Raw genomic sequence first — 26,766 nt, forward strand, 5'->3', positions numbered from 1 at the left:
AAAAAATATGTTTAATAAAATTTAATTACAAAAAAAAAATCAAATAAAAAAATTAAGTTACCAACCAAATTTACAAAATTGTCAAAAAGAAATACAAATGTTTTCCGATAAATTTTAATTAAAAAACAAAAAACTAAAAACACTCACGAATCCCAAACAGTTTTTAACACTTTGAAGCCTTTAGGTGTAAAAGTGCTTTCAAGCAAAAGATCTTGGGCGATTAAACAGAATAAACGCGAAAAATAGCCACAGTCATAATTCAGTGGCCAGAGACTGTATATGTTCACATAGCCTAGCCTATAAAATACATTACTTGCCTTGAATAAGTAATCAAATTGTTTTTAAATTTATCGCTTAATTTTTCACTGTCTACTTGAGTGTTATTTTTGCTCCGTGCTTTGCTTTTAAGAATGTCAGCTTTGGCATAAGCAAAGTAATTGATCTTTCAGCAAATAATTAACAAATAATCAAGCGAAGAACCAAAGCTGACAAACTCGCTTAACAGGATGCGAGACGTATTCTCGACTTTTGCATAAATAAAGGAAGTTTATTAGTCATATAAATTCGAATGAAATTTCTACGCTGGTTTTTGTTTCTGGCTTATACATTTTTTGTCTATACATTTTTAATATATTTAAGAAAGGAAAGGAGTTCATTGTACTGGTATCTCTAGCAAAACACTAACAAACTATTGGGGTGGGGAGTAAGTTCTTAGCGGTTTTATCGGAGACTTTTATTTAAACAAAAAACAATAATTATATCAATAAGTTAATCAATGATATATACGCCGTTGCTGTTTATAACCTCTTTCCACCTCGCGACCAAAATTGTTGATGCTGCTCCGCCATAAATCGCCTGGTCTGGTGTCAAAGCAGTTGTTGAGCCAGTTTTAAGGTCCTCTTTGTTATCGAAGCTAACGCCCTTCATATTTTTTCAGTTTCACATGGAGCGGAAAAGATGATAATCGGTCGGTGCAAGGTCCGGAGAATACTGCGTATGTTCAAGGACTTCCCATTGCAGCTCTTGGAGTGCGGCTTACACGACTAGTGCAACATGGGGCTTGACGTTATCGTGAAGGAGTATGGTTCAACCATGCCGATCAGGTCTTTTCAGTCGAATAGCCTCATTCACGCGGTGTAGTCGAGCAATCGCAGAGCTCCTTGTTGACCGTGGCATTCTTTTCGAGCATTTCCCAGCGGGCCATACCCTCACAGTCCCACAAAACACGCGTCATTATCTTCTTTGGATGAAGATCCGGCTTGACTTTCGGCTTTGGCATATCTCCTGGAGCCACCCACTCCTTTCTTTGCTTCATATTGATGTAAAGGTACCATTTCTCATCTTCCGAGCTCGATGGCGGGCGAGATGTTGAGAATCAATTTGAAGGCGACTTTCTTTGCTTTTTTCGTTGAGCTCGTGAGACACCCAGGCTCCCAATTTTTGGGTAAATCCCATGGAGTGAAGGTGATTGAGAATCGTTTTTTGACCGTAGTTAATTTTTTCCGCCAATAAACGACTGGTTCGGCGACCGTTCTCCTTCAAAAGTGATTTGAGACATTCTTCATCGAATTCAGAAGGCCGTCCGCTGCGACCTTCACCGACGTCCAAGTCGTAATTTCTAACTTTGCAATCCATTTTCGTGCTGTAGACTCTCCTATGACACCTTCTCTATACATGTCGCAAATATTCCAGATGGCTTCGGCAGCTTTTTGACCTCAATGAATAGCAAAGAAGAGCAGATGTCGAAAATGTTGATTTTTACCTCCTGGGTATTCCATTTCTAAGCCTCAAAACTATATTAATAAAAAATTATATAACTGAAATATACAATTAGCATAGTTTTATAGAGCAGAAAGAGTTCTATTGAATGAAACTTACCCCATGTCAAACAGCAAACAAATTGTTGAAAAACAAAAGAAAATATTAAAACGCTATGAACCTATTCCCCAACCCAATACGAGTATATCTTATTCGTTTAACTGATGTTCTCTTTGCGCCATCTCACGTTTGGTTAACTGCTTCCAAATCACGAAGATTAGAACGTCTCCAGGTATTTCGTGGACGACCGGGTCGTCTGTGTTCTTAAGGGTTCAACGCTATTCTGCTTATGCCTTCTCTGTCCTTTCTGAGAGTGTGCCGCCCCATCGCCATTTACGACCTCTAATCACCTTTTGGATTGGTTCTTGCTCAGTGATCTGCCACAAGTCCGCATTTCGGATAGGGTTAGGTAAAAAAACTTTACATATAATTTGCAATAAAAAAAAATTTCGAAAAAATAATGTGACCAATATCGTAAAATAGCGACTATGCAATGATTCATAATATACAACCTTTCAAATAAGGATGATGCCAGATTATGTGCCATAGGGATGAAGTGGGTAGAGTTGAGTTTTGTTTTGGAAGGCATTTCAAATCTTCTTATATGTCCTTGGTTGTAAGATAAATCTCAACTGCGGCCAATTGTTCGCTTCAAAGCGAGTAGAGCTTCTCGCTCACTCATTGATTAATTCGATTGTCATGACTTTCTCTTAGATATCGCGTGGATTCGCTTAACTTGAATATTGTTTTGCTATTTCAATCAGTCAATCTTTTACTTTTCATTAAATATTTAGTAACAGATTCATGGAACTGGAATTCATTATGAGACCTAAATAAAGGTTATTCCAATGATAGGTGTTAGGTGTTAAACAGGAGAGATGATTAACGATTTTTTATGTCCGGAATTAGATGGTATTGATCTGGACAACGTTTGTTTTCAACAAGACGGCGCTACGTGCCACACAAGCAACGAAACCATTGATCTTTTACGGGAAAAGTTTCGGGACCGTATTATCTCTCGAACTGGTGATCACAATTGGCCACCGAGAGCTTGTGATTTAGCACCTTGTGAATTTTTTCTTTGGGGCCACGTGAAAGAGAAGGTCTACGCCAATAGCCCAGGGTCGATTCAAGACCTCAAAGATGGAATTCGTGAGGCTACCGAGGACATAGGCCTGCCACTTTGCAATTTGCTTATGGAAAATTTCATGAAAAGGATATTGTCCTGTACGCGTGGTCGTGGTGGTCATTTGCCTGATGTTATTTTCCACTATTAACGGCTTACCCTCCTCTTTATAATGAAATAAACAGCCGATCATTTATATTAAAAAATAGCATTTTTCTTTGAATACCAAAGTAACACCTCTTATTAAATAACCCATACAGGGCGAACGTTATGAAGTGTTACCTATTCGAAGCACCATAACTGTTTTGTGTGAAATTAGTTTTTATTGATTTCAAAGACAAAATTGTTCAAAAATGATTACAATTTTAACATATATTGACTTTAGCTCGATATGACCACCTTTTGCCTTGACTATAGCCTTCAAACGGTCAAAAAATGAGTTGCATGCTGTCCGAATGTGATCTTCAGGTATTTTGGCCCATTCTCGTATAATCGCTTTTTTCAGCGCACCATTCTGGCATATTTTTTAGTCCTCACCTTGCTCTCCAAAATGGACCAGATGGAATAGTCCATCGGATTTACGTCTGGCGAATTCGAAAGCCATTGTGTGGACGAAATGAAGTGTGGAACATGATTTTTTAACCATTCTTGGTTCACACGAGCTTTGTGAGACGGTGCCGAGTCCTGTTGGAACGTCCATGGTCTACGACCGAAATGTTTGCGTGTCCACGGCTCTAAAGCAGCTTCTAAAACATTTTCCCGATAATAAGTCGCATTCACTTTGACACCAGGCTCGATAAAAACGATTGGAGAGCGTTCATCAGCGGTCACTGCGGCCCAAACCATTACTTGTGGTGGGAAATTGCTTCGAGTGACCATACGTAGGCTCAAATCCTCGTATGAGCGTTCGGACAAGTAAACACAATCGGTTTGAGTGTTTATGAACTGCTCAATTGGGAAATTTTTTTCATCAAAAAACACAATGTTAGGAAATTCGCCACGTTCGTGCAAGCGCAACAACTCCTTTGCTCATTCGCACCGCACTTTTTTTGCTGGGGTGAAAGGTCGTGTGCTTTTTGGAATTTGTAAGCCTTGACATTGAGCTCAGTTTTCAATATGCGTCAAATGCTGTCTTGCGATCTTTTCAGTTCTTTGGCCATTTTTCTTCCACTTCGACGTGGATTTCGTTCAAGTCGAGCCTTCACTTTCCGAACCATTTCTGGCGTTGTTGCGGTTTTTTTGGTCCATCTCCATTGCGTTTTACAATGCTACCAGTATCGATCCACACACATCAGCTCAGGAACAATGGCTGGTTGTGATTTTCCAGCCAAATATAACGCAACCACACTATTACGTTTGAATTCCATCACAGAAAAAAGATTCAAAGAAACTGAGACGCAAATGCTTTTGATGGCTTATAAACAATATATTGAACTGTCATTAGAACAATTTTGACGTTGACGTCATGAGCTGTTTTACAGATACAAGCAGTGTGAAGTTGGTAACACTTCATATCGTTCACCCTGTATTCCAAGGTAGTGGAAGAAAAATTTTTTAACTTATGCTAAAAAATTCAGTGGCCACGTTCTCTTTGTTAATGGAACGATATGAATTTTTATCCCCACAAGTGCACAGACTTTGATGGAATTGCGCAAAAATTTAATAATAATTACAGTCCCCAACACTTGCCAAATGCAACCTCCTACAATTAAAATAGCTTTTAATTATTTTCTCTCGTATTTCCCTAGTGATAAAGTAATTTATTGTTTTGAAAGAAAACTCAGTTATGCAATTCAACAATCTGGCGGGGATAATCATGATGCAACTAAATTTCAAATTTCAAAAGAAAAAATGTCATTAACAAATTTGTATTATCAGCATAAAAGCGCATTACCGCAACTCAACTCAACAGCTACAACAACACTTTCCTTCGCAAATGCAATGCATAGCATTCGTAAGTTCAAGGGTTTCATAAAAAAATATTTGTCGCTTCCTCATTGGGGAAATTTCCAAAATTACATATTGCTTACCGGCAATAAATATTTCTAAGTGTAAGTGCGAGTATTAACTCAAATATTTATGTGCCCAACGCTAAGCAATTAATGTCAGTGGCGCTGCTCTTGACAGACGCTGACTGTAATAAGCTGATGTTGATGGACAGCAGTACGTCATAATAACTGCTGCTGCTGCTGCTGCTTTGGCTATCAATACCACTGCCAACACTGCTGCTGCTGCTGCGCATACGCAACGCGAAAGTGCTGAAATGAAAGTGAAGAAAGTTTTCGTTGGCCCGTAAGTTGTATGAACGTTAGCGTGTGACTGCGTGAACGAGTGAATGATTGAACGAATGAATGAATGATCTTCACTTTTGGGCTACATTTGTGCGCAAAAATACGAAATCATAGACTAGATTTTGAGCGGTATATTTAAAAAAAAACGTGAAAAAAGCAAAAGCCAAAGAAAAAAATAAATAAAAAATATTAATGTTAATATTAACGGCCAGTGAAAAAGGCAAGTGTGAAAAATTTGTTGTTTTTGCATGTGCGAGTACTATTCAAAATATATTTTAACACCTTTTTTGCTTGTTTGCTTACTACCCGACTACTAGACTTCTGTCAGAAAATAGCAATGAGGTCGAGTAGCTATGTATGCAGGAAAATTTTGATTGCTGCTCAGTTAGGTTTGGCAGCCGCATCGCACATACAGACAACGATGCCACTTAGACCACAAAATGGGTCCGCTGTTACTCTGCTCAGTTATTCTATACGCAATTTCATATTTCTATTAAAAGATTTTTAAAAGTAAATAATTTCTACTCACTCAACAATTAGACACTTCTTCTTTGAAAGAGACACTTCGCTTTGAATGCAACATTTTTTTGCTGAAAATAGTATCAACTGAATAAATCTAAAATTAGTGGAATTTTAGTACTAATCGACTAAGTTAGGTTAGGATAAATGGCTGTCTTAATGGGGGTTCACTTGGACTAAGAATCGAACACGTCCATTGTGATGGCATACCGCAGAAAAACAGTGACGAGGGAAAACAAAACACAAACCTAAAAGGGGCGAAAAAGGAAGGCGGCTAATCACCTAAAAAGTTGCTATTTTCCATTTTTTGTAATTATTCTAACGCACGGCTGATTGAAGTGTCAATGTGTTTCCCTATCTTTTATTGCAATCACCAAAAAATTGACAACCCACTTTCATTTGTGCTCATTAAAACAAAAAACTACAAATAAGTAGTAGCCCAGGCAGCTAGTGCTCCTTTTATTGTAAAATAATAATTTATTGTTATTTTTCATATATTAAATAAATAAATAACTTTGTAAATCGGTGAAAGTTTAGGGTGTAGTTAACGGCTGCTTTAAAGGGCTCAGTGAAAAATATTGCAACAAAAACTATTATGAGAAAAAATATAGTTGCAATGCAGGAACCAAAAAAATACTTTAAAAAGAGAAAAAAAAGACTAGCTTCACGTTGTAACGTGCTATCGATAACTCAGCCATCAACAGGTAAAATATTGAATTTCTATTTGCCCAAACTAATATAAGTCAACAGATGCCCATTGGCCTAAAATATGCGAAAATTATATTTGACCTGGTCTACGAAAAGGTACCTTACGTGCGAAAACAAGTTTTCGAGAAAACAGCAGTTAAAGTATAAACTTCTAAAAACCCTTGTAACTTTTTTAAATATTAATATTTTTCACTCCGGTTTGGCTTATTTTCTTCCGCATAGATCACAGTATCAATAAAATTACAGAAGCAGTGAAAAACATTTTTTTTATATATAAATAAATAAGAAAAAGTTAATGCAAATCGCAGAAATGAACCTGACGCAGAAAAAAGTCCATCTTCTTTACAACCAATACGTAAAAAAATCCTGAGAAAGACGGCGACGAAAAAAAATATAAAAATTTGAAAAACGTAAATTTTTGTGCATAATATTTTATAATAATGTTTTTTTTATCTTGGAAGTCGATATACTCGTATTTTAATTATTTTAGTTTTTAAATATAATCAGTTTTTTTTGTACTTGTACCTACTATTCTTTCTCTTCACTCTGAAAAACCTTTTAATAAACTTGTCAAAAAATCAAAGACCCTAAAAATCCCCAACTAAAAAATTTCAAACGAATCCGATGTATTTTGAGTTTCGAAAACCATATTAGATCCACCATTTAGAATCTTTTAAATTTAAGTCTAAGTAACGAGTTTAGAAAGAATTCGATGCATTTTTTTTAATTTGTCCGCCATATTGGATCAGCTATTTTGATTTTTTTAAATCTCACAACAGATTGGTAATCAGCGACCTCCAAAGCCCCCGAGTGAAAAGTTTCAAGCGGATCTGATGAATTTTGAAAAAATATGTCCGCCATATTGGATCCGCCATATTGAATTTCGTAATCAGCAACGCCAAAAACCCCCGTGTATTGAATCTTAAGAGGATCCGTTCAATTTAAAAAAACATGTCCAACATATTGGATCCGCTATTTTGATTTTAAATAATCTCACTTCATATTCATATTTAGCGACCTCGCAAACCCCCGAATAACAGTTTTTAAATATTTTAATTAACTTTTGATGTTGAAACAATGCTACAATTCGTGACAAAAATTTTGACAAATCCTTAAAAAACACCTTTTATAAAGTTATGAATACATTTTTTGTAACAAATTTTTTGAAAACAGACTTCAGTATCGTATTTATTATACCTCAGACTGTACAGGAATGGTTCAGTTTGCACAAATTATTGTCTTCGTTATTCTAATTTGTAACATGACAAAAAAAAACAGTCTTTTTCGTATTTGTACTTTTCTTTTTTTTTTACTTTTAGCAAACTTTTAAACAAATTATGACTTTCTGGTTTTCACCATTTTAAAGAGCCTTTCACACACTATTCGAATCAACAAAAAAGTGAAAAATGATTTTTTGACACGTAAGGTACCTTTTCATAGACCAGGTCACATATTATATTTTTTAGCTATTATTTAAAAATTCTTCTGATGCACTGATGCGAAGGCAAGCCAGATTAACATTTACGCGCCTTTGAGCTTACTGAAAACTCTTTTTTAACTTTGTTGAAGTAAATATAAAACAAAAATTCCAAAATTGTGATGTCTTATTAGTTTTACCAAAAACTGCTTCAACGAGAGATTATGGGGATAAGTTTTTATATGTCAGTAAATGTTATTATATTATATATTACTTCTAAATAAAGTCTTCAATCTAAAAGTTAACACCACTTGACACCAGGAACGTGATATCGTTTCCGCCAAAAATCTTTCTTTACATATCCGAAGAGCTTAGACTTTGTTCAGATTCGGATTGTAAAGATCATTGTATTAATCAAGTTCGTTGCTTAAGTCTTCGTTGTAAGTGCACGCAATGATGCTTTCATATGGATGTGTAGATATGCACAGCAGCATGTGCATAGAAAATAACAACAATTGAAGACATACTTTGCTGAGATAGAGTACATACAGTTGTGAGAATGCTTTACATACAATAACACTTATCATGGCTTGCCGTTAGTCAAGAAAATTAGTACAAAATTTGCTCTCTGAATAGTGTACGTACTGCATATACAATAACACTAATCATGGCTTGTGTTTAGAAGAGAAAATTGTTACAACATTTTTTCTTAATTTGCTCTCTAAATAGTGTAGGTGGACTAGCAGTGAGTGCATAAGGGTTCAAGCAAAATGAGTAATTATTAAAGTTATTGATGAATTTTTACTTACAATTATAAGCGATAACCAATATTTTATAACAGGGTTTCAGTTATCTTAATAAATCTTATACAAATAAAGGCGAATTGCAAATGTGCAGAAAAAACATATTAATGGCATGGAACCTGAAATTATTTCAGTATCCAGAAAAAAGTATTCAGAGCAGAAAAAAGCATGAATTAATATATAATCGCCAATATTGCATTAATTTTGATCCACAAAATGTTTAGAAATTGTTTTTATGCTTTAAATAAAAATTTTACTGTGCATTTATGTTTCAGTCATAGAGTTGGCTACTTTATGAGTAGTCAAATTAAGTCGTTAAATTTCGTCTCTAATTTTCGGCGCACTATATGAAAACAAAAAATAAAAAATTAATAAATAAAGGGTGGTTAAATTTCAAGAGCCGATGTTGAATGTGATCCACACCTCAACGTCAACGACACCGTTAGACTTCTTTCTTTGGGATTATTTGAAAGGAAAGGTGTACGTCGATAAGTCAGCAACAATTCAAGAGCTAAGGGATGAGATAATTTAACGGCATTAACGGCATAGAACCTCAATTATACTTCAGTGTCATCGAAAATTTGAACCATCGGGTGGAGGTGTGCCGCCAAGGCCGCGGCGGTTATTTGGCCGATATTTTGTTTTATGCGTAATTAAGCCATACCAGTATTATCATAATAAAGAGAAATGACAATAATTTCCTTAAAAAAATGTATTTTATTCAAAATCAACACCGGCCCTTAAAACTTAACCACCCTTTAGATAAGGAACTATTTGCATTTGGTAGTCTTTGGAGGTGTGCCGCCGAGACCGCAGCGATTATTTGGCCAATATTTTAATTTATGCGTAATTGAGCCGTACCAATATTATCATAATAAAGAAAAATGATAAAAATTTCCTAAAACAATTGTATTTCATTCAAAATCAACACCGGCCCTTGAAACTTAACTTTATATTAGATTAGATTAGATTACTTCGATGTTTGCATCTGAACCTCTGGTCTTTTGTGCTCTCTACCTCATAACAGTAACTCATGTAGACCCAGTTCCCTTATTAAACTCACGTAGGAGATGGGTTGTGCTGAGCGTAGATGCCTTACCTCCGGCTGAAGTTGGTCGAGATGTCTCAACCTTCTCCGCGCTATAGCGCTGCATTCAAGGAGAAGGTACATTAGAGTCTTCTGGGATTGGGCACACACAAACGACAAGAGTAAGTGGACCGTTACCCGAACATGTGCAGATGACTACGCAGACTTAAATATATGAACACAAGAGTATGGAAATATGACAAATGAAATTTGTAAGCCGAATTTCTTTTAAAATTGACTAAAATTCAAGCTGGAATTATTTTGTGTAGGTATTGAGGTATTGAGTAGGCACTGATTGTAGGTATTCGTAGTTACACAATCTTGTTTGCATATATACCAACACTTACTACTTATTATTTTTAGTACATTTTCTGTTTTTCTTCTTGTTTTTCATTTCAATGAAATGCCAACTTTTTTCTAGTCAACACTTTGCCCTGCCCGCTGATTTTGTTTATTAAACTATACAACCATCAATGACAAGACCTGTTATCTTCGTGCTTTGTCTGTGCATAAATTGTCTGGATAATAAATATACACACACGCGAGCATACCATCCTACTCGTATCTACTAAGAAATTTGAAATTAATAAGTATATTAGCAATGGTGTGACCGATCTTTGGTAATGAAAGTGACTGCCACATTTATTATGTCCATTTGCTGATTAACTTTATGAAATATATTATGATGCTATACCGCATAGCAGATTTTGTTTATATATGTGTGTGTATATGTGTTTATGCAGCTGCGTGCTACTACAACTAAACAACAACCGCTTGTGACAGCTTAATAACGCACACAACTTTCCAGGCAGCTTAAGAAATTTTTTTACTAAGAAATGATTTCCAGCCAACCAACAAAGAGTGGCTGGCAATGCAATCTTTAAAAGCGAAAATATTTGTTTTAATTTGCTTTTTCCTTACACTAGTATTTACTTAATACCTTAAACGGCTTTAATTGTTACGCGTTATTTAGTTATTATTGATTTTGTAGCGAGCAAATCAAGTGCAGCCAGCGAATTGTTTGATTTTAGTGAAAATGCCACAGCGAAAATTTGTGCAGTTGTACATAAAAATACAAATGAATATAAATAGTGAGCACATGTCAGCACACACATCAGCAACACACTTACATACGTGTCATAAAAGTACGGCGTGTTCAGCGCGCAAGTTTGTGTCTTAAGTCTTTTGTATGCACAACTGGTCTACTCATTGGCTGGCAGGGTGCTGGCTGGCAGGCAGGTTAACTGCACATGTGTAAAAGCGGTCGAGTTGCTGAAATTGGAATTTTTATAACCCAGCTGCAACCGCAAATGTGCATAAAGTTAACCATTTTGTGTGATTTTTGTAAACAAGTTGCGATTGTGGCTTTTTTCCACAGGTCTACGTAGACTACGCGCTGACGCACATTTTTGCGCTGGGAGTAGGTGCCGCGTCATCGCCGAAAAAGGTTGGCTGAGGCTGTTGTGGTTGAAGAAAAAAATTTAAAAATTACAAAAATGAAAAAAAGAAATAAAGAAAACAAAAGCAAAAACAAAACTATCCAAAAGTAACAACAACATTACCCATAAGCCATATATCTCGTATAAATGAAAAAAAAGGAAAACAAGCAAATACAGCCTGCAGCGTTGCGTGCGCGCGCGCGCAGGAAAACTTCAATGGCTAGAAATACCTGTTTCACATAACTATATGCTTTTTTAAATTTATTTTTCAACTTTTCTACGGCGCGTTAAATTCAGGTTTTGTTTTGACATGAAACATAAAAGGCTTTTCTACCCTTTTTTGTTATGCTGAATGCCACACAGCGGTCTAAAATAAGTAACAGTATAGTTTTTTTTTTCTTAATCTTTTTTATTTTTTACCTTGTTTTTAATTTTATTTATCGCTATTTAACTTGGTATTTCATTTAATTCACGTTGATTTGTATTGCTTTTTTTTCGCCTCGCCAGTTTTCGATTGATTGATATGGCAGAAGTGGTTTCGGTTTGATTGAATTTTACGCAGCTCACAGCGCAATTCGAATTCCTCTCGCTGTCTCGGCAATGGGCCGTAATTACAAATTAAGAAAAGAAAATAATGAAACTTGTTGCGGCTGTTGCATGTAGGGAGAAAGTGTTACTACTGACCAATATCTACGATTTATATAATGTGCACTTTATTAAATAAATAAAAAGGCGTTAGCATTGTTCAGGTTTGTGTGAGGTGAGTGGGTCAGCAGCAATTAATTTAGACATTAATTTTTATAAATTACGCTGGGCCAGACTAAGTGCAACTGCTCAAAGTTGGAGAAACCTCATAAGGGATAGGGGAAGTGCAATTGAGTTCTATGAACATTTTTAACCGGTGCTAAGGGCGAAAAATAAAAAGTGAAATAAAAATAAAATTGAATTGAAAAGTGAAATAATAAATAAAATAATAAACAAAATAAAATTAAAAAGACAATAGTAATAAAACTAATAAGTCCACTCTGATTTGCACTCAATATGAATCCTCTCGGCTATATCTTGAAAGAGACGAGATATGGTTTTATACCAAAGCATGGACATTTTGGAAGTTGCCGGCTGAGCCACCCATTCTACATAAAGGTTTTGTGCCAGCGAACACAACCAGCTAGAACGCCTTTTGAAATGTGTCAAAATCTTTTCCAAAAATATAAGAACGCCAAAGATATTGGAATGACGCTTCACGGCGTTTATCGAAAAGGCTTGTTGAACCCACATGTCGATCCAACATTGTTCCACTTATGACTTACCAACAGGTCGACAATCGCTGAAACAGATAAAATCACAGAAATAATCGAAGTTGATCGGCATGTTGGTAGTCGCATTAGCGCCCAGAAACTAAAAAATGACCATGAAACAGAAATTTTACGCAAAAATAATGGATTTATTTTTCCCCAAACAATTTTTTTTTTTTTCTTTTGGTTAATAGAGTATCCAAATGTATAAACAAAAATTGAGAGCTTAGAATAATTTGAGCAACATTTTACAATTTGAAGGCAAAATAAATATAAAAAAATTTATTCAGCTAATCTACTTTTTCAGTGTGACTTGATATATATATTAAAAATTTAATTTTAAAGCATGCCATATAATTTTTTTTAGTTTAAATATTTTTTTTTTGAATAGAAACTTTATTGACGTAAAATGGTTACAAATTTAATATTCAAAATATTGTCCATCGCTTACTACTACTTTTTCCCATCTTTCTGGCAATTCACGGATTCCCTTTGTGAAAAATTCGGTCGGTTTTGCCGCAATCCACGAATCGATCCATTTTTTGACTTCATCGTAATTACGGAAGTGCTGGTCAGCCAGGCCATGTTGCATCGATCGGAAGAGATAGTAATCGGATGGCGCAAGGTCTGGACTATACGGCGGGTGGGGTAGGACATCCCATTTGAGCGTTTCTAAGTATGTTTTGACCACTTGTGCAACATGTGGCCGAGCATTGTCATGTTGCAAAATAACTTTGTCGTGTCTATCGGCGTATTGCGGCCGTTTTTCTCGCAGTGCTCGGCTCAAACGCATCAATTGTCGTCGGTAGACATCCCCCGTAATCGTTTCATTCGGTTTCAGTAGCTCATAATACACAACACCCAGCTGGTCCCACCAGATACACAGCATAACCTTCAGGCCATGAATATTCTGCGCCGACGTCGATGTTGAAGCATGGCCAGGGTATCCATACGTTGCCCGACGTTTTGGATTGTCGTAATGGACCCACTTTTCATCGCCAGTCACAATTCGATGCAAAAAACCCTTTCTTTTGTGCCGTTGAAGCAGTTGTTCGCATGCCATAAAACGGCGTTCAACGTCTCTTGGCTTCAATTCATACGGCACCCAATGGCCTACCTTTCGGATCATTCCCATGGCTTTTAAACGTTTGGAAATGGTTGATTGATCAACTCCCAAAGTTTTTGCAACCTCTTCTTGCGTTTGAGCCGGATCTTGATCGAGCAATTCCTCCAATTCGGTATCCATGAACTTTGGCGGCGCACCCTCGCGTTCTTCGTCTTCCAAGCCAAAATCACCACTTTTAAAGCGTGCAAACCACTTCTAGCACGTTCGCTCAGATAGAGTATGCTCACCATAAACTTCCACCAAGATACGACGACTTTCGGCTGCTTTTTTCTTCATATTAAAATAATGAAGAAGAATTCCCCGCAAAAACACATTATTTGGCACGAAATTCGACATTTTCAAGTGTGGTAAAAATATTGTTGTTTACGCTTCAAATAAAAAACTTATACTGACGTTTGTGCCTTACGACAGTAGCTCTCCAATGAATGTTTGGAAATGTGGATCGATGGAATAATAATCAAGTTACGCCATCTGTTGTAAAACCGCACGAACTTATTCATAGTCCTATTAATTTTTAAAAATTTTGGAGCAAATGGAATAATTTTTTTTGCAGTTATTAAAACCGATTTGAGAAAGTTATAAAAAATAAATATATTGTAATTTTTTCACGCCGATATTTTGCTCATCGAAGTGCAAAATAATGTTGGAAAAAGAATTAGTAAACATTGTTGGAGGAATTGAAATAATTTTTTTGCAGATATTTAAAACAAATTGAAAACGTAACAAAACAAAAAATGTTTTTTATTTTAATATTTTTTTATCAAATATTTTGGATATAGAAAGAATAATTGTTTACATAGATTTTATACAAAGATTTGAAATAATTTGAAAAGAAAAAAAAATTTTTTTTCATCTCAATATTTTTGTCATTGAATATTTTAAAGGTGAAACGGTGATTATTAGAATTTTTTGAAGCAATTGATTTAGTTTTTATACAAATATTTGAAATAATTTGAAAAAGAACCAATAGAATGTAGAAAAAATAATATTAATTACTAAAAGTTCTTGGAGTAATTGAAATAATTTTTTACTGATATTAGGAATAATTTAGAAACAATTTGAAAACTTTACCAAAAAAACTAATAATTTTTTTTATTTCAATATTTTTTTGTTACGTTTTCAAATTGTTTCAAGTATCTGCAAAAAAAAATTGTTTTTTATTTCAATATTTTTTCATCAAATATTTCGGATATAGAAAAAATAATTATTGAAGTGAAACTTCTTAGGCGTCAATGGACGAGCGAGAATGGAGAGTAAAATTTCGAGACCATGCCACGTTTTGGGCATTTTTGTTCCGCTAGAGAGAAAAAAGATATAACGTAGAGGAAGAGGAGAGGGAGAGCTATGCCTTATATACTATAGGTATATCTTAGATACACCTTAGGCTATTTTTCCTGAGGTTATCCTTGTGGTTGCTAATTTCTAGTGAGAAATAACACTACCTACTTTTTTGGGCTTGTTTTTTGGTGCAAATTTATAGAAAATATATTTTTGATGCCCACTTTTTGGCGTTATATTTCCTTGGTGCCTACTGTTTGGGGCGTTTTTTGGTCTCAATTTTTTTGGCGTTTGTTTTGTGCTACTTTTTGGCGCTTATTTCGGTTTTCTGGCTAGTTCTTGTGCGTACTATAAAGTGAAACAATTCCTATAATTGTGAAACAATTTAAAAAAGTACCAAACAAAAGATTTTTATTTTTTGAATGTAGAAAAAATAAAATTAATTATTAAAAATTCCTGGAATAACTGAAATAATTTTGTTACTGATATTAGAAATAGTTCAGAAACAATTTGAAAACGTTATTAAAAAAAAAATATTGTTTTTATTTCAATATTTTGGGCATGGAATATCTTGAATGTAAAAAAAAAATAATTATTAAAAATTTTTGGAGCAATTGAAATAATTTTTATACAGATATATTTTAGAGATATTTGAAACTACAACAAAAAAAAACATAATATTTTCATTTCAATATTTTTATCATCGAATATTCTAGATATGGGAAAAATCAATACTAACATTTTTTATTTTATTAAATTATTATTTTTTAATTCTAATAAATGAAATTTAAAACTAAATTGTACTAATATAAAAAACAATAAAGATTTGAAATATTTTTTTACAGAGGCAATTTACAATTTGAAAACGAAACAAAAATATAATTTTGTGTTTTCCTTTCAAAATTTTTTCATCGATTACACTGTGTGACAAAAAAAAAAAAATTAAATATACTTTTATGGAGACCTAGCACAACTTGTAGGTATAGTAAAACTAAGAAAAATGGTATAGGAGAAATTTCCAATACACCCCCAAAATCTCATTTTATGGCCATAAAACCGTTTTTCAGTAGGTTGATGTGAACAATCACTCCTAACTTCGCCAATTTCCATCCGATTTCGAATTTGTTTTTTTAGTTCGAAAGAAGAAAAACAAGCCGTTTTGACAGTGTGTTGACAATTTTTCTGAAATGACAACTGACGAGACTGTAGGCGGAAGTATTTGGAATTTTTTTATTTTTTCTCTATTTTTTCATCTTTGACATAATTTTTACGATATTATCCGATATTGAGGATTTTATGTAATTGAATTAAAATTAATAGAGTTGTGTGGGTTTTAAGATTTTTTCTTTTTTTACTACGAGATTTGGTATGCGTTTCGAAGCATGAAAATGATAACAAATGTCATTATAAACACATAATATTTATTGGAGTATTGTGCAGTGCAGCACTGTACGTTATGGTACGGTGCGGTACGGTGCAGTACACAACGGAACTGGTTTCAAACTTAAAAATGCATTGGAAACGGCCCTTTGGAGTTTAGTATGGTACGGTACATTTGTCATTCTCTTCATCAGTTTTGAGTACTTCTCTGTAAGAAATTCGATGATCATCATTCATCTGAAGTCGTCATCAACTAAATTCCATTGTTTAAATCGAGAAGCGAGCGTTTCAGATTGTCTTCCCGATAGAAGTAAATCACGAGAAAGATCCTGAAAATCTGAATTTGATACAATGTGTCGTTCTGAAGACTTAGAACCAGACGGAAAGTACTCTACATCATCAGGTTTATTGTTATCAGTTTGATCATCATCAGCAATGAGTTGAACTTCCTTCCGTTCATGACCTGCAGTTGAGTCAATCATATCGTCCAAGACTACGGGGTTCTTAACAGTTGCAACATCAGCATACTTTATGTGCTTTCGAGCTTTATAATGATGACCGTTTACGTCCGTTTTACAAAAATAACAATCATCTGGTTTATGATAAGGCTGATGATGCCACATCATCGGAGAATATTGAGAAATTCGACTTTTCTGGCAACGTTTTGATTTATATCTCTTGAATTTCAATGAAACAAACAATAAAACTTTGACGTTTTAATAAGGTTAAATTATAATAACAAACTTCTTTTGTTAATCAATGTACAGTGTGAGCTTTAGTACACTTGGGAGCCTTTTCATATTTCTATTGAAAAAAAAAAATGTGCTATAATATGTCAGATATTTTCGTAAGTTCTAACCAGTTCTGTTGTATGCAGTACAGTGTACTCTTATGTATACATATACACTCCAGTAGATATTACGTATCTATAATAACGCATCAAAACACGTCCTTATTCCCATTTAGCGTAAGCTATACCTACGTACCAAATTAGTAAAAAAAAAGCAAAATCTTAAAACTCAGACAACTCTATTAATTTTAATTCAATTACAGTCAAATATAGCTCATTCGACGCAAAATTAAATTTACTATAACAGTAGGGTACTAAAAAAAATCTCCAATATCGGATAATATCGTAAAAATTATGTCAAAGTTGAAAAAATAGAGAAAAAATAAAAAAATTCCAAATACTTCCGTCTACAGTCTCGTCAGTTGTCATTTCAGAAAAAATGTCAACACACTGTCAAAAAGGCTTGTTTTTGTTCTTACGAACTAAAAAAACAAATTCGAAATCGGATAGAAATTGGCGAAGTTAGGAGTGATTGTTCACATCAACCTACTGAAAAACGGTTTTATGGCCATAAAAGGGGATTTTGGGGGTGTATTGGAAATTTCTCCTATACTATTTTTCTTAGTTTTACTATACCTACAAGTTGTGCTAGGTCTTCATAAAAGTATAATTTCACCGTCGCACAGTGTTATTTCGAATTAGAAAAAAATTCTAAAAATTTTTGGAGCGATTAAAACAAACTTCTTAAAGTTAAAAAAGACAATTAAAAATAATTTAAAGACGTAACAAAAAAATATTTTTTTTATTTCAGTATTTTTGTCATCGAATATTTTGGATATAGAAAAATTAATTGTGAAACATTTAAAATTCTTTTTTTTTAATTTTGGTAAAATTTTTGAAATAGTTTTTTACAGTTATTACAAATAATTAGAAATTTGAAAATATACCAAAAAAAATAATTTTTCATTTCAATATTTTTTTGATCGAATGTTTTGAATATAGAAAAAATTATTCCTAACATTTTTTATACTAACTTATTTTTTTTTTTTAATAATTTGGTTTCTGTTATTAGAAATAATTAGAAACAATTTGTAAATATACCCAAAAAAAAAAAATTTCATTTCAATATTTTTATCATCAAATGCTTTGAATACAGAAAAAATTATTCCTAAAATTTGTTTCATAAAGTGTTTTTTTTAAATAATTTGAAATAATTTGGTTTCTGTTATTAGAAATAATTAGAAAGAATTTGAAAACATACAAAAAAAAATGTAAAATTGTCATTTCAATATTTTTTTTTGATCGAATGTTTTCAATATAGAAAAAGTATTCTTAAAATTTTTTTTAATAATTTTTTTTTAATACATTTTTTCTAATACATTTTTTTTAATTAATTTTTTTTAATACATTTTTTGAATATAAGTTTTTTTTAAGATATAAGAAACAATTTGAAGACATACAAAAAAAAATTTATTTTTCATTTCAATATTTTTTTGATCAAATATTTTGAATGTAGAAAATATTACTCCTACAATTTTTTTTTTAATAAATTGTTTTCTTAACACATTTTTTTGAAATAAATTTTTTTAAAGATATTGCAAGCAATTTCAAAACATAACCAAATAAATATTTTTTTAATTTCAATATTTTTTCATCGAATATTTTTAATATAGAGAAAACAACTTCTTATAATTTTTTTAATCATTTATTTTTCATTTTTGGGGTAATTGAAATAGTTTTTATCCAATTATTTAAAACAATTCTTTAAATCTAATATTTTTTTATCACTTCATTTATTTTTACCAGAAAGTTAACTAGACAAAAAAACTTTTAGGTGAATACACAATTAAGCTTTGGAATTTAAAACTAATCAATTCAATCAAAACAAAAATATTTAATTAATGCAGATTCTTACCAAGTCTCACAACTTAAATTTTTATCTATGCATCTGCATGCTCCTTTTTTATGTGCCAAGAAAAAAATTAAAATTTTCGTGTGCCGCATAAATTTGCCGCTTTCTTCGAGCCACGCCACATGCGCTGTTCTAACAGAGCCGCCTAAAATATTTCTATTTTTGTCTATTTTCTCCAATTCGTTCCGTTCCATGCTTGAAGCTCTCCACTAACACTGCCGCCTCGAGCGGCAAATTAGGTTACAAACTAAAGTCGTTGCATAAAATTAAAATTAAAAACAGCATCCAGCAGCAGCTGCTCTTTGTTGTTGGTCCCATGCTAGACGCAGTTCGATGGTTGGCAGGTTGATACGGCCAGCAGCATTCCATAGGCTGACTGGGCAGCGTAAGCAGCTTGAGTGGAGATCGTGGAAAACTAGTTCATTAGGTCTGCTTGTAGGCTGGCTATTTTGCATACTTCTGTACATATGTAACTACACACACACACACACACACATGCAAACATATCTAATAATTTGTAATCGGCATCACTGAGCTCCTGCGGTGGGCCGTTTGTTGGTGGTATTGATTGGAATTACATTGTAAAGGTGTATGGGGTGTGCCGCACAAATCTTCTTGACACACGTAAATACTCGCGCATACAAAATTTAACACCTGATTGCGCACAATAACAGTAATTTCAGAGTCGAGAATTCGAAATTTTAAAAATTGAATTTTAGGCAGACTTCGAAGTTCATAATGCGAAGAACGTGGCGTTGATGCTGGGTACTCCGATATGCACACGCACACACACACACACGCATTCAAGTCAGTGCTTTTGTGTGCGTACGAGAGCACAAGCGCACACACATCCGCACTTAGGCGTAGCTTTGTTTGCTCGCATACCGGTTTGCGGTTGCTCGCGCTTTTTATTTACTTTTCCTTTGTGAATGTGTGTTGGTTTAGTAGCTGCACAGTTTTCTTGCTTGTCAGCGCCGAGCTGCCGCTTGCTTGCTTGGCTTGTGAAGTTCTGGCTTTCAGTTAGGAAACAGTACCCGTCGTCTAAAGCGCTCGTAAACGGCCGGAGCGCACGCGTAGTTATCGTTTCGAGTTAACACTTTTTGGTGTTGTGACCGTTAGTGGTTTTTGTTTTTTTTTTGTTTGGCTAGTCCGTATTGCGTGACTTGTGTGATTGCAGTGTGCTCCAAAACTACGGTGTTAAAGGGTACGAATTAATTTTTTCTCATTGTAACGTCTTACCTACTTATAAATATAGCTGAGTGTTGTGTGTGCCTGTTTGGGGTGTTGGATTTTTTCAAACAATACATGAAATCATGCGCAAGGAAATGTAAAAAAATCTCTAAAAAATTGTGTCAGTGTTACGCAATTCATTTTTAATTTTAAACAAATTTTTTTTCATCGGAAATGTTTGTCCAGCCTGGTGGTGGTGGCGGCGGCATCTAAACATGTTTGCGTGTTTATGTTGTTTGTTGGCGTGTGCTTGGCTGCTGTGTCAAAGTGCCGTTAACCCAAATTTTACTCTCATGTGGTAATTAATGTTGACCTTCATGACTCAAAGTAAAAAGTTAAAACAAAAAAGTTTCAGAATGAAGTTGCACGATGCCTACTTTGGAGGCAATGCCTACTTATAATGAATATTTGAAGAATAAAATGTGTTAAAATTCATAGCTAAAAAAAAAGAACAGAAAGTTTCATAAAAAACACGAAAAATATGCATTTGGAAAAAAATAGAGATATGTGTAAAATATTTATAAAAATAAGAGAAAGCTTCGACGAACATTGAAAATCTATAAAATCTGTGCAAACTAATTACGAAAAAAAAATATAAAGAAGCAAAAACAAAGAGAAGAATTATAATAAGAAATAATTATTAAAAAAAAAAAAATAAAAAAAAAAATTAAAAAACAGTAAATCTTTGAAAACTAAAAATGCGTAAAAAATTAATATTATTAATTAAAATTTTATTTCAAAGCATTATACATAGGCAAGTTTTTAGCTGCATTTGAACTATCGATATCGGTAGTTGGTTGATTTGTCTGATGAAAATGGCAAATTTAGGTTTTAATAAATATTTAAAACCAAATGCTTCGAACCTTAAAATGTAAAGAACACAACATATTTTTTATTTCAAGAAAATAAAAATAAATAAAAAGATTATAAAAAAAAAATACGCCTTAAAAGTTTTTCTGAAGCACTTGCATATTTAAATAAAAAACCAAAAATAAATGAAATATTTATTGGGTATAAAAAAAATGTTAAAAATAATAAAATTTGCTTTTAAGCTTAAAAATTAAAAAATTAAGTATTATAAAAAAATATTTTAAAAATAATAAAATTTGCTTCCAAGTTTGAAAATTACAAAATTAAACAGTGTAAAAAATATGTAAACATAATAAAATTAGCTTCAAAGCTTAAAAATTAAAAAAATTAAATATTATAAAAAAATATTTTAAAAATAATAAAATTTGCTTGAAAGCTTAAAAATTAAAAATTACAAAAAATATTTTAAAAATAATAAAATTTACTTTCAAGTTTAAAAAGTAAAATAAAAATATTTTATAAATAATAATAAAAAAATCCTTTAAAAGTAATAAAATTTGCTTTAAAACTGAGAATAGAATTAGAAGAAAATTAAATATTATAAAAAAAATATTTTAAAAAACATTAAAATTTACTTTCAAGTTTAAAAAGTAATTATTATAAAAAAATATTTTATAAATAATAATAAAAAAATCCCTTAAAAGTAATAAAATTTGCTTTACAGCTTAAAAATTAAATATAATACAAAAAATATTTTAAAAATAATAAAATTTGCTTCAAAGCTTAAAAATTAAAAAAATTAAATAACATAAAAAAGATATTTTAAAAATAATAATAAAAAAAATACTTGAAAGAAAATAAAATTTACTTCAAAGCTTAAAAATTAAAAATTACAAAAATTTTTTAAAAATAATAAAATTTACTTTCAAGTTTAAAAAGTAATTATTATAAAAAGATGTTTTATAAATAATAATAGGACTATGAATAAGTTCGTGCGGTTTTTTTTCGAAATTTGAAACTTTATTGACGTAAAATGGTTACAAATTTAATATTCAAAATATTGTCCATCGCTTACTACTACTTTTTCCCATCTTTCTGGCAATTCACGGATTCCCTTTGTGAAAAATTCGGTCGGTTTTGCCGCAATCCACGAATCGATCCATTTTTTGACTTCATCGTAATTACGGAAGTGCTGGTCAGCCAGGCCATGTTGCATCGATCGGAAGAGATAGTAATCGGATGGCGCAAGGTCTGGACTATACGGCGGGTGGGGTAGGACATCCCATTTGAGCGTTTCTAAGTATGTTTTGACCACTTGTGCAACATGTGGCCGAGCATTGTCATGTTGCAAAATAACTTTGTCGTGTCTATCGGCGTATTGCGGCCGTTTTTCTCGCAGTGCTCGGCTCAAACGCATCAATTGTCGTCGGTAGACATCCCCCGTAATCGTTTCATTCGGTTTCAGTAGCTCATAATACACAACACCCAGCTGGTCCCACCAGATACACAGCATAACCTTCAGGCCATGAATATTCTGCGCCGACGTCGATGTTGAAGCATGGCCAGGGTATCCATACGTTGCCCGACGTTTTGGATTGTCGTAATGGACCCACTTTTCATCGCCAGTCACAATTCGATGCAAAAAACCCTTTCTTTTGTGCCGTTGAAGCAGTTGTTCGCATGCCATAAAACGGCGTTCAACGTCTCTTGGCTTCAATTCATACGGCACCCAATGGCCTACCTTTCGGATCATTCCCATGCCTTTTAAACGTTTGGAAATGGTTGATTGATCAACTCCCAAAGTTTTTGCAACCTCTTCTTGCGTTTGAGCCGGATCTTGATCGAGCAATTCCTCCAATTCGGTATCCATGAACTTTGGCGGCGCACCCTCGCGTTCTTCGTCTTCCAAGCCAAAATCACCACTTTTAAAGCGTGCAAACCACTTCTGGCACGTTCGCTCAGATAGAGCATGCTCACCATTAACTTCCACCAAGATACGATGACTTTCGGCTGCTTTTTTCTTCATATTAAAATAATGAAGAAGAATTCCCCGCAAAAACACATTATTTGGCACGAAATTCGACATTTTCAAGTGTGGTAAAAATATTGTTGTTTACGCTTCAAATAAAAAACTTATACTGACGTTTGTGCCTTACGACAGTAGCTCTCCAATGAATGTTTGGAAATGTGGATCGATGGAATAATAATCAAGTTACGCCATCTGTTGTAAAACCGTAACGAACTTATTCATAGTCCTATTAATAAAAAAATCCTTTAAAAGTAATAAAATTTGCTTTAAAGCTGAGAAATTAAAAAAATTAAGTATTATAAAAAAAATATTTTAAAAATAATAAAATTTGCTTTGAAGCTTAAAAATTTAAAAAATTAAATATTATAAAAAAAAATATTTTAAAAATAATGAAATTTGCTTTAAAGCTTAAAAATTTAAAAAATTAAATATTATAAAAAAATATTTTAAAAACAATAAGACAAAAATATTTTAAAGATAATAAAGTTTGCTTTTAAGCTTAAAAATTAAAAATTACAAAAAATATTTTAAAAATAATAAAATTTACTTTCAAGTTTAAAAAGTAATTATTATAAAAAAATATTTTATAAATAATAATAAAAGTAATAAAATTTGCTTTAAAGCTTAAAAATTAAAAAAATAAATATTGTACAAAAAATATTTTAAAAATAATAAAATTTGTTTGAAAGGTTGAAAATTGAAAAAGTAAATATTATAAAAATTGCACGCATTCCCAGCTAGTAATTACAGCCATTATTGCTTGAATAGCAGCTTGACTATCGATGAAGATGTTTATGCGAGTGGTGAGGGGAGTAAAATCCAAAGCTAGTCCAGCTGCTTTAGTTACAGTCTAGATCTCAGCTTGAAATCTGCTACGGTAATTAGGAAGCCTGGCTTTTGAAGATCCAACTACGGGCAGAAGATAAACGCTCCTACTCCTCACGTCATTTTGGAGCCATCTGTGAAGAAATTGTATGTTCTATTACAAAACTAGTTCTATTACAAAACTAGTTCTATTACAAAACTAGAACTTTTGCCAAAGATTACCTAAAGTTTACTTAACCCTCTCTAAGTATAAATTGAGAATGCTCGCAGGCATTCTCTCAAGCCATAGCCGATTGCGAAGTCATCTGCACAAGATTGGGATATGATCCACTGACTCTTGATTTTTCTGCGATAAATTCGCCATACACCTTCTCCTTTTTTTTCGAATGTGGAATTATAGCGCGGAGAAGGTACAGGCACCTCGGTCAGCTTAGCCCAACCCGGGTCTCTCTTGAGTTTAATAAGGGAACTGGGTCTGGATGAGTTACTGTGCTGAGTAGAGGGCATACAAGGCCATAAGGTCGAAGTGCAAACCTTCAATTTATTCTATTCCCTTCTATAAATGGATAAATCTTAAATTTATTCCATTCTATTCTATAAGTGGATAAAAGAAAGCGGAAGCAGTAATACTTTTTCGACATTAAAGTTCAATACAAAATACTTCAAAGGCCAATACGAATTTTTTATGTTTGCAAATGGCTTTCTTCTTACTTCTTTTGTAATTCAAGAAATATGCACTTTTAATATTTAATCTTTAGCTAACTTTTTCAATGAAGCCTGGTACTTATCTAAATGTTTTTTTTTTATTTCATATATTTTGCTTTCAAAAACGACAAACGATATAAGTTTAGATGAAAAAATCAGACAAATTATCTTATTACTTATTTTGATTTGAATTTCTTATTTTATTTGTTTTTTTTTTTCATATACAGTCGAACTTCCATATAGTGAATTCGCACGGGACCTGAAAATCACTTCACTATATAGAAACTTCATTATAAAGAAACATTGATTTTTTATGTAATTTTATTTAAAATAATCAGTGAGTTTGGTTTGAATTACAGTCTTCCATTTTTCATTTTCAATAAAAGCTTCCAAATCATGTAGAGAGTTGAAAACATTAATCGGCACGTCACTCCTCATTTCCACAAAGGCTCTAATTACGCTAATGGATGAAGCAGCTTGTATCAACGTAGGTAATGCCTCCTCAGTTTCTGCCAATTCTTCAACGGTCAAATCGTGTTCATCGTTATCTGAAATAATATTTACATATTAAATTTTTGTTTGACTATAAAAAGATAAATGCTTACCAGGTTCAGCTGGAACTCCGCGACTTTCAAAAATGCTGTTGAGAATATCTTCTTCGGATGGTTTGTCCCAAGTCTGCACACCATTATCAACATTTACGTAGTCATCAAACGATGCTTCGATATTTGCTACTTTTTTAAATGAAGACTGTAAAGCAGCCTAATCCGATATTGAAAGAAGGTCCTCTTCATCCCAATGCTCAAATGGAATCTGCATAACATCTTTTGAAAATCCAGCCTTTTTAAAACAGTTGGCAACTGTTTCTGGTTTAACATAGACATTCCATATATTGCTAAGATTTCGAACTGCTTGCAGCAAGTCTATGGCCATAACAGAATTTCCCTCATCCACTTGAGTCAGTATATTCGTTAAAATTCGTTTTCTGTAATGTTGTTTCATGTTGTAGATAATGCCTTGGTCCATTGGTTGCAGTAACGAAGTCATGTTGGGAGGAAAATAAGCGATATGAATGTGTCTCAACTTGTCTCTCACATCTTTAGGGTGGGCAGTGCAGTTATCAACAAAAAACAACACCTTTCTGTTTTGATCACAAAATTTTTTGTCGAGTTTTACAATCCATTTCGTAGAAATCTCACTGGCCATCCATGCTTTTTTGTTAAACTCATAATCGACACCTAAAGATTTTATTCCCTTGAAGTACCTCGGATTTTTGGCCTTTCCGATTACCAGCAATTTTAGCTTTTCTGATCCAGTCATATTGCTTCCCACCAGGACAGTTATTCTCTCCTTGCTTTGCTTCCCACCAAAGCATTTTTCATTTTTGAATGCCAGTGTTTTAGTTGGCAAGCATTTGAAAAACAGAGCAGTCTCGTCGGCATTAAAAATGTCGTTAATGTTGTAATTTTCAATTAATTTCGGTAAGACGTTCGTTACCCATTCATCACGGTTTTCTATGTTGGCGTCAGCACTTTCCCCACATAATGTCTTTTGAATAACGCCATGCCGACTTTTGAACTTGTCTAACCAACCTGTACTTGCCTCAAATTCGTGGTGTCCTAGTGCTTCCGCAAAATCTTTGGCCTTTTGCTTCAATAATGGTCCAGATAAAGGGAGATTCTTACCACGTGCAACGAGTAACCATTTCAGCATTGCTTCGTCAATATCCTCAAAATGACAAGGTCGAAGTCTTTTGCGTTTGGTATTTACTGCCAAATCCTCCGCAGTTTTTAAAATCACTTCCTTATTTTTTAAAATATTTGATTTAGTGCTGGGAAGAACTCCGAATTCATTGGCAATATCTTTTTTTTTTTCTTTCCTTCATTAACTTTGTTAATCATTAATAAATTTTTTTCAAGCGAAATGCTGCTTCGATGCGTCATTTTAACTTCAATCACTGAATAAAACTGTAATAGCTCAGCTATTTCTGTTTTAATTTTGGGATTCCCCTCATTACAGTTTGTCCACATCTAACTGTAATTTTTTGCAACAGAAAACTTTTGAAAAAAATCACTATATGGAGACAAAAACTTAGGACGCTTGAATTTCCAGCTGTAAAATTTGTTCATTATATAGAAAACTTCACTATATAGAAATTCATTATAAGGAGACAAAAAT

The 26,766-nt window shown here is 33.2% G+C and overlaps 2 protein-coding genes across 4 annotated transcripts in view; one reads left to right on the forward strand and one right to left on the reverse strand.

Moving 5' to 3' along the window:
• Window positions 1–26,766, forward strand: part of LOC128863824 (sushi, von Willebrand factor type A, EGF and pentraxin domain-containing protein 1) — a 150,665-nt gene that overhangs the window by 13,669 nt on the left and 110,230 nt on the right. The window contains exon 1 of one of the 3 annotated variants that reach the window (XM_054103192.1): window positions 18,997–20,193. The exons of the other annotated variants lie outside the window; for them this stretch is intronic. The gene's annotated coding sequence lies outside the window, so the exon portion shown is untranslated. Of the gene's footprint in view, window positions 1–18,996; window positions 20,194–26,766 lie in introns of those variants that run through there. 3 annotated transcript variants of the gene reach the window in all.
• LOC128863826 (tigger transposable element-derived protein 4-like) lies at window positions 24,821–26,405 on the reverse strand. The gene is made up of 2 exons (XM_054103194.1): window positions 25,194–26,405; window positions 24,821–25,136 (listed from the first exon to the last, which is right to left on the reverse strand). Exon 1 carries the CDS (start codon window positions 26,299–26,301, stop codon window positions 25,351–25,353), a length of 951 nt encoding a protein of 316 aa, XP_053959169.1. The 5' UTR covers window positions 26,302–26,405; the 3' UTR covers window positions 24,821–25,136; window positions 25,194–25,350.

The sequence above is a fragment of the Anastrepha ludens genome, chromosome 5 (genome assembly GCF_028408465.1).
Source record: "Anastrepha ludens isolate Willacy chromosome 5, idAnaLude1.1, whole genome shotgun sequence".
NCBI classification, from domain to species: domain Eukaryota; kingdom Metazoa; phylum Arthropoda; class Insecta; order Diptera; family Tephritidae; genus Anastrepha; species Anastrepha ludens.